General features: G+C 37.2%; 1 protein-coding gene across 1 annotated transcript; it reads left to right on the top strand.

Moving 5' to 3' along the window:
* Positions 1–234: 234 nt before the first annotated feature.
* Positions 235–9,052, top strand: LOC145765346 (uncharacterized). The gene is made up of 10 exons (XM_082577151.1): positions 235–1,418; positions 2,458–2,702; positions 2,936–3,241; positions 3,364–3,586; positions 4,559–4,787; positions 5,053–5,263; positions 5,719–5,903; positions 6,213–6,339; positions 7,538–7,652; positions 8,058–9,052. Exons 1-10 carry the CDS (start codon positions 272–274, stop codon positions 8,267–8,269), a joined length of 3,000 nt encoding a protein of 999 aa, XP_082433277.1. The 5' UTR covers positions 235–271; the 3' UTR covers positions 8,270–9,052.
* The last annotated feature ends 522 nt before the right edge of the window (positions 9,053–9,574 follow it).

The following is a 9,574-nucleotide window of genomic DNA, read 5'->3' as shown; positions in this document are numbered from 1 at the left end:
GTCTGAAAGTCAAGTAATCGGCTAAATTTCTCTTTTTCAGCAACTTGTTTTCTCGTTAGCTGTTTCAATTCTCAGCGTGTAAAGCAGCAGTGTATTATTGTGGTGGCCTACTTTGTAGGCTAAAGAAAAAAAAAACAATGATTGTTTGATATTGTTTGATTGATTCTGTGTTATGTAAATGTTATGTAAAATAATGTAAATTACAAGTTTTCTGTTTTGCTTTGGTTCAGGTTCATTAGGATATTTGCTCAATAGTTTCATAGCAACAAAGATGAATGTAAATGTTTTTAAGTTTCTTTTAATTTTGGTTTTGGTTTGTTCTTTGCTTTTAAATGTAGAAGCAAAAGGAGACAAAAAATCAAACAGAAAGAAAAAGCATTCGCGTGAAAGTAATAAATCAAAAATGGCAGTCACCACCGCCGAAATGTCTCACTTAACCACGGTGGAGCAAGAAATGTTGTTAGAAGATGGTCTGGAAACTACAGCTGCAACAACTTCCATGACAACCAGCTCAACAACAACAAAACGTTCGAAAAAAAAGAAAGGCGGGAAAAGAAAAAAGCAAAAACGAAAGAAGAAAAATCCGCCGCAAAACTCTATGACAAAACTTATGGAACTACTCTTTGAAAAAGATAAAGACTCTTCTCCTGTAATTGAAACTACAGCATACGCTGGTCATCCTGATACAAGACACGCGACAGAATTTACGATTTTAAAGAGAGACGAAAAAGGATTAAAAAATGGAATCGTCAAAGAAACTTTATACATGGAAGAAGTAAAGGAAGAAAAGGTAACTTTGGAAGTTATCTACGGAGATAAGGAGACAACTACTTTTGTTTCATCAACTCAAGTGGAAATTGTCACGAAGAATCCCAGTCTTGTTTCAAAGAAAAACAACGAAAGTCCACCTTTGAAATCCAAAAAGATTGTCGGATTAAACGAATGTACTCTAGAAGCTATTGAAGCCAAATTTGAGGATTTGATAACCAGAAAAAAAGTTCCAAAAGATAGAATTGCAGCATGGAAGAAATCCTCGACAAAAATCGATAAAATGAAAATTTTGAACCAAACTTTAGTGGAACTTCTTTTTCAACCTCTCCCGGAATGCGATAAATTAAGTAAAACCGCTACAGAAAGAACAATAATAAGACCTCGATCACAAAAAGTGCATAATAAAACTGAGATTGAAGAAAAGAAACCCACCAACTTAGAAAGCGATTATGATAAAACTGATAATTACCCTAACAAAACTAAAGAGAAAAGTGATGATTCGCATGTTGCAAAAAATAAGGTAAAGGATGACACGTCGAAAACGGTTGAAGTTGCGACAACGGATCAACTCTCTCAAGTGACAAACCAAACAATGATAAAGCAGGATATCAATGCAGTCAACAAAACGGAAAAGAATTGCAATTTAGGTAAGGAGTAAAATACAGTGGACTGGAGTAATGTGACTTTGATGTATTTTAGCTTACATACAATGAATTACTGCTACAGGAAAACATTTACTGTCGATTAAAAGCTAAATATGATAACATCTATTACATACAACAAGAAGCGAATATTGCAATTGGTGATTGACTTCTAACACTACTCCATTCAGTGCAAGGCAAAGCCAGAATGCTTGAAACGTGTATGCGATTGCCCGGAGTTTAATAAATTGCTCGGCTAGAACACATGAAAGCAAGTGACACATAAATAAATGTTTAAGTTATTTTGGCAGCCGATTGTAGCATCGAATAGACAGCGATAGACACGTGTTTCGCCCATGAGGCTGGGCTCATCAGTATCGCACCGTATTCTTGTCACTTGAGTAATCGACCGCCGCTTTACCAGTCAGTTTAACTCTTATCTTTGTGGAAAGAAAGAGCCAACAAAACCAGCAGGTGCCAGGGGTAGGTCAATGTGAAGAAAAGCGTTCTTCCCGGCTATCAGCACAAGGCTGATTACTCACTAGCACAGCGAGCTGCAGTGACGCTTCGCTAACCAGAACGGTGTAGCTTCCACGCCAGCCATTGAGACCTCCAATCTATTCTATTCGCTGCTACAATCCAAAGCTGTCTATTCGATGCTACAATCGGCTGCCAAAATAACTTAAACGTTTAATTGGAGGTCTCAATGGCTGGCGTGGAAGCTACACCGTTCTGGTTAGCGAAGCGTCACTGCAGCTCGCTGTGCTAGTGAGTAATCAGCCTTGTGCTGATAGCCGGGAAGAACGCCTTTCTTCACACATAAATAAATACTCATCATGTACTACACAGTAGAATGTAGATTGACTACTTTTCCTTGTGGTCCACTGTAACTGTGCAAGACAAACTTCAACCAACTTTATCTTCTCTTTACACTGAACTTAAGTTATTATACCTACTGACGTCATGTATCACAAAATAAATATATTAGCCTACAATATTGATAAACTGTCATTTTTGTGCACAAGAAATATTTTGTGTCTTTCAGGATTAAATGTGAAAAACTTGGAACAAGGTTTCGGCATTGTAAGAAAAATGGAAGAAAATAGATGGATTCCAATTGGAACTACTCAAAAGGCTATAGATGGAGAAATTTCTCTATTGCAACTGAAGAAAATGATTCTTGAAGCTGCTGTGGCTGCTAAAAAGATTCCTCCTGAATGTCTGGATGCAGACACTTCTCAAAGCAGACCTCCACGCGTTGAAGGATCTTTCAGCCCCAAAGAACGACAGGTAAAAATATTGTAAGTAAAGACTAGTTTAGAAAACTTGCAGCTCAGGAGAATCTAAAAAAGTGAGTAATGCATTTTGACTCAATTATATCAAAGGAGATGAGAAAAAAACGGTCACGGAAGAAACGTCAGTAGATATGCAGAGAGTCAATTAATTTAAACGTTTTAAACAATAATGTGTACAATAAACTTCTATTTCTCGCAACCGATTAATATTTCGACAATATGTTTCAGCAAATAAACCAGATCACTTCCCTGGTGAGAGCCGGTTATCTGCCTCCAGACACATTGGGAATGCTTGCTCGTGGTGAGATAACTACAGAATGGCTGAAAGCAAATGTTTCACAAAACCGTGATCTTATTCTTTCCCGTCTTCCCGAATCCATGAGTATTTTAATCAAAGAAGGTAAAATGCCCCCAAATATTGAAGCAGCAATTTTCAGTGGATCACACAATAAATCGGAAATTGGAAGAATGATTGTACAGGATGACGGGTTGATTAAAAGTCTTCTTCCGCAAAAGTTACTCGACATGCTGCAGGTAAGATCATTTCAAAAGTCTACGTTGATTCTTGCATCTTAAATGCATCAATAAAGCTATAAACCCAAGTCATCAAAATGGCAATGTAGTGATTAAGTTTATTTATTTATTTTTTTTTGTAGGATCGACCCGTTCCCCTGGAGTTAAAGATGTTAATTATCAGCGGAAAAAATGCTTCGGAAATAGAAGCTGAAATAAGAACTAATGATACAATCCTTCAAAAAATGATGTCACCATCTATGTTCTTCTTTTATGAACTGTTTGAAGAAGAAGTGAATAGAATTTTGAACGTTGCAATCAGCGTGACTGTGGTCATTGTCTTAGCTTTCGTTATGGTTTCTCTCGGTAAGAAGTGTGCAAAACATAATAGCTTTTTGAGTAGGCTATGTAAGGCCAAATGATATTTTAGAAATAAGTTGCAGTAGAATATTGTAGTTGCAAGTAAAAATGCTGAACTCATTACACCAGAGCCAATAAGCATAGTAGTAACAACTGAGAAAAAGTTCTGCTCTACGATAAGTTTTTTTGCCCAAACCAAGTCCAGTCATCAGATACGAACTTAATCGAATAGAATCATCGGCTGCATAGCCTGGTGGTGAGAGCTTTGATGCGACACTTGAAAGGGCGTCGGTTATGTCTCTTGCAGAACACTTAATGACATGCCTGAACGAGGACACGAAAGTTTGGCTTGTATACCTTCCGACCACTCAGACTAAATATTCCATCACCCCGCGTAAGCCTGAAAAGAATAAAACAATTTTGAAAACAAGTTATAGCTTACGTTAGTTGGATTATAGCCTAAACTAACATTTGGTTGAAAAGTATAGAAAGCTTTTTTATTTGACATAGGCAAAATTGATCGTTTTAGATTCACCATAAGTTTTTCATGAAACATTAAAAATGAAATAAATTTTTGTTTGAATTACATATCCTCTATGACATCTTAAAAGTACCGCAACAAAAATTTAATAAAAAGTAGCCTATTTTGTCGGTTGGTTATTTTGACTGCAAAAATTTCAAAGACGTCAATCATTACTGTTGGGCCTTGTCAATCCTACTTGCTTGGTTTCATCAAATAATCTCGGTTTGACGAAGTTATTTGATTGTCGAGATCAAAACAAGTGAAATGCTCCCGAAGAGATTCGTTTCAGGAGATTTCATTTTATTCTTCCTCTTGTTCTGGCTTTAATCCCACGGTGTGGATGTCCTCTCTCTAGAGAGGAACAATTTTCCTCCTCCAGTCAAGCAAACAAAAAAACTGCTCAGGTACAAAAACATAATATACAAACAAATTTCATCGATCTTCGTTTTCTATAGGTTGCACCATGACTGTGACCAAGATAGCCGAACATGCAAAGAAACCAAAAGGAGTCATCATAGCTCTGTTCGCTCAGTTTGTAGTCATGCCGGCTTCAGCATTTGGTCTGACTCAGCTTTTTGATTTGGACCTCTATTCAGCAATGGCTGTGCTTATTTGTGGCTGTTGCCCGGGTGGTAACCTTTCCAACATGCTAGCATATTCCATGAGCGGGGACATGAACCTAAGGTGAGAAAAAATGTTGATGTATTGCATAAACTTTACTACAGTGACTAGAAAGAAAGTTTTAAGGGGGAAAAAGCAACTTCTTAGGGGGAGATATTTTCAGTTATTGAAACATTGTAGTAGCCTACTATAGATTCATACTTTTTTGTGAGAGCAAGTTGAAATTGGAGAGGGGGCGATTGCTTCCCCCCCCCGTATGGCTACCTCCCTGCTTCATTGGACTTTATTATAAATTTCTAGCAAATATAAAATACGTTCTTTGTTTCAGCATTCTCATGACTACGTGCTCTTCAATTCTGGGTCTTGGTTTCATGCCACTGTCTATCTATTTGTATTCCCAGTTTATTATTCCAGTTGACAGCGGAGCTATTGTTCCATTTGACAAAATTGTTCTCAACATTGCTATGACAATTATTCCGGTCGGAATAGGAATTTTAATCCGCCATTACAGACCACATTGGGTTACGCATGTGATGAGAGTAAGTAGTGGATTATTTAGGTTATGTCACATGAAATGGCAAATTTAGTTCGAAAATTTTAATGTTACATCAAACACTTCGGCAAATTTTTCAAAAATTGCGTTAAAAGTTCCGTTATTGTTTTTTTTCATTTTTTCACATCATTACATAATAGGCTAAACTTTTTTTCTAAATTGCAACAAATATCTAACTACAAAGCTTGTGACCTATTTTATTTATATTGTTTGCAATAGGCCCATTTGTGGGCTAGTTACAGCAAGGTTGTTAACTATTAGACATTTATTTATTAATTATTGTTTACTATTAGTCATTGGACAGTCTAATCCTTTTGGATTGTGGCACAAAAGCAAGCATACATTTTCGTGATTTCGCTCTATTTCGATGCCTCTGTATACCAATTCTGCATCTTCTTGTTTGTGTCTCATAATACAGTACTATTTAACTATTTGTTATAGATTGGAGGAGTTGTACTCGTCGTATGTACCATCACAGTGGCAGTTCTTGCAGGAATAATGTTGGGGGATGCTTTCTTTGTCTACTTTCCTATACCGGTGCTGGGATGTTGCGCCATTCTTCCAATGACTGGTTATTTGTTTGGCTACATCTTTGCCTGGATTGCCGGAGAATCCCCGAAGTGCAGGTTCAACGAAGAATTTTCTTTTTTCATACGCTTCAACATTTGATAGTTCTGTTATTCCTCAAGTACAGCAACTAGCTTTAATATCACTACAAACTGAAGGATGACCTAGTTTTGCTGCTTGAAAAAGTGCATTATGGCTATTTCTAACTGCTGAACCGATAGGTTGTTAAATTCAAAATTGTTTTAATAAGACACTGTATGAAACACGTAACATTTTGCACCGAAGCATTTCAGGGTCAAAAATTAGTCGACACATATGTTGTCTTGGTAGTTTAGGTAACGTTTTAACGTTTTATGTCAATGTTTTAGGCGGACAATATGCGTTGAAACTGGATGTCAGAACGTACAGCTGTGCAGTACAGTGCTTAAACTTGCATTCAATCCTATTCTAGTTGGAGTTTTATTTCTTATGCCTCTTGTCTACATGCTATTCCAGGTATGTGAATAGGCTGGTCTACATTTCAGCGTCAAGATTTTAATCAATCCACTATCGGAAATTTTTTATGGTTATTATCCCCGGGTTATTAAAACGGAAGGTGTAGGGTGCACAGTTGTTCAAACAGATGATTTTTCTAACTATTGAGAAACAAACGACATTTATCGCCACAACATGCAACAGAAAAGTAGGCACGAACTGTTTATATTTCATCAAGGAAAGGTTCTTTCGGTGAAGGGCGCTTCAAGCAATGTTTAACTGTGTCATCTTAAAGGCATAACTTACCACCGCACTCATGTAAATGTTGTATGAGAAGCGTTAAAACAAAAACTGCCGATCTGAAGATGTGATACTTTTAACGAGCTTCAAATAGTTGTGTAATTTACTAATTTGCAACCTTTGACATACTGTACAGTAGAATCAATTGATCCAATTCGGAAACCATTTTTAACGTAAAATTAGTTGATGCGGATAGGCAATGAGTTATCGGTCATTGCTGTAGAAACAAAACTCAGGCAAACATGATTTTTGTGTATACGTATGACAAACTGATAAGCTTTAGAGAAACGCACAATCGGTCTTCTTGTGTACGTTTAATGTTATTACGTCTTATCTGACTTGTATTTGCGTGTTAGCAAACGTCGCAGGTATATAAAAGAAAAGCTACAAAACTAACTGATTGAAGCAGACGTTACAAGTTTAAAGAGCATTCTATTAAACTAGACGAAAAGCTTTTCTAGAGCTTGCATGATAGGTTACACAACTCATGTTTCGACACCAATTAAATTATTTTCTTTTCAAAGATTGAAATGTTTGCGTTTAGTCCGTTTTACCTATCACTAGGACCGTTGAGAGAACAACTTGGACCTGGCAGGCTACCAATGTCATCCTCTGGCCTCAAAATAAGACACTTAGAAACGAAGAAAAACGCACTATACCCAATAAACACGAGGTAGTATCTTCAAGTTTTCGGCCCCCAAAATCATTCCGGCCGGAATCGAAAAGTACGCTACGGCTACGCTACTACTACGCTACGCTATTTACGCTACGGCCTATCACTGACTCTAGCTACGTTTTCTGTATTTATTCTTAGTGGTGCAATCATAAGAAATAAACATTAATTAAACTCAATTACTTTGGCAAGCTGCTTTAGCAAAAGTTAATAACTTATTGTCACAATTTTAAATTTGACGTTTAGGTGGTTGAGGCATTTTTGATCATTTTCGTGTTTCGTATGTACAACCGACTCCGTGGCCACGAAGAACTTGTAGAAGAAGACTCGGAAGTGAAGAAGAAATCGGATCCTGAATCCGGTAAGATATTTTGTATGACATTCAACAGAGCTTCAAAGCCTTGAATAAAAATGACAAACAGAATAGTCTCGCTCATTTGATAAAGAAAAGACCTGCTGAGATGTAGTGCTGTATACACAAGATCGTTACATAGTCTACTTAGCAAACAAGACATGGAAACTAAGACCCCTTTGAAAATGTGATCAAAAATTACAGTCAGTAGGATACAGTCTCTTTTAGGTTCGTTTACCCTCATTGACACAAGTCAAAAGTTGCATGGGTAGCATTAGATTTGTAATTAAGAAATAAAATTAAAATTTATAATTATAATAAAAGAATGGCATTGCTGAAGAAAGGAAAGTTGTCGCAGACCATTTGAACGTTTGCTATAAGATGATAAACTTCAAAAAACTATTGTTTTTTAAGGGGATGAGGAAAAAAAGGATGACAAAGAAGATGAAAACAAAGCACTGTTGAACGAAGAAACCAGCAGTTCGGCTTCAAAGACGACAGAAAACCAACCAAAAAATAATGGAGATGACGACAGTGACTTAACGGAAATCTGGCCACTAGAGGGCAAACCCACACCGGCATACTTAGATTCTTTTAAAACAGCTGGAAATGAAAATTTTGTTTGAACGTCTGGAACAATTATTACACATTTCCTAAGGAATTGCCACCAGACCATGAAACACAAAAAAAATATTAGTAAAAGATTGGAAACTCACGGTCTACGTAGATCTGGAAAAGACACTTTTTTAATCAACTTTATTGTGAAACATTTAGTTAAGGTCCCCAAAGAGTGTTGCCATCGTAATAAAAATGAATGTTGATAGCCTTATTTTTGCAGAAAGCCTATAGACTATGAGCCAAGGTGAATTGTAAATACGTGTTTGAGATGTCTCATGCAAGTTAACATTTTCTGTTCTTTGAAACTGTCTTCAGCATATGCAGAAAACCCAATTGCACCGGGCTGAGATTTATGTAGCAATGACTGTGCTTTTGTTTTCGACCTATACGCCTAAATAGCGTGTATACAATGGACCGACACCAGTGTTGCCGTATGCAGAAAGGGTTTGTTTTATTCGTGTTTATTGGTGCTTTTATACTGCGATGGCAAGTTTGAAAGCAAGGTTACCATGAAGGAAAGTTTGGTAACAAGCTTTTAGATCACCTGTTGCTATGACACTGAAGCATAATTGTTTGTTATTGCAATTGAGAATTAGGCCTAAAAGTAAATTTTAATGTGATTCGGGTTGTTCAAATAACATACGAAAACCATCCAGGTTCAGAATCATCTTAATGTGTTATATAAGTTGACGACAAAGATTAAGAAAATGTGGTCACGTGATGTTTGAATAACCCTTAAATTGTGAATTTCAATGTTGCCAATCATTTCGTATTTTCAAAATAAAAAACAATTAGCACAATAATGTATTGTGTAGTTCGAAGTTTTTTATTCTCGGCTTTTTTGTTGCGAGTGACAGAGCTGCCGAGTCATGGTTGGTTTTGAATCTTTATCCTCGGACTGAGAAAGCCTTGATTGGTTATTCCTGGTAGTTTCGCATACTTGTAGAGGCTCTTGACGCAGGGCCGGTTACCGAGATTGGTAGAGTGAAGTTTTTCGGTTGTTGAAGTGTTGTTTACGGAGAATTATTCCATTCACTAGGTGCCGCTGAATGGAGAGCAGTCCTGAAAATGCGTTGCTCAAGCGCACACCCGGAGCGTCGAACTGGCGCCGCGTGATCTTGATCCTGGCGCGTAACCACTGAGCTAACATGCGCTGAATCAAATGATTCAGCGTTCCATTCCTTCTCTGCCTGGTTAAGCCTACATCAATTACAAAGGTTAGATCGGCCAGGTTACAACTTACTGCTTCTCCCACTAAAAACAACACGGAAAGTAAATGATAAAACCCACACCAAAGACTGGAATCTGACCCA

This window comes from Aplidium turbinatum, chromosome 2 (genome assembly GCF_918807975.1).
Source record: "Aplidium turbinatum chromosome 2, kaAplTurb1.1, whole genome shotgun sequence".
Classification (NCBI taxonomy): domain Eukaryota; kingdom Metazoa; phylum Chordata; class Ascidiacea; order Aplousobranchia; family Polyclinidae; genus Aplidium; species Aplidium turbinatum.
Note: the sequence above shows the minus strand (reverse complement) of the source record. Positions and strands in the feature narration are given on the sequence as shown.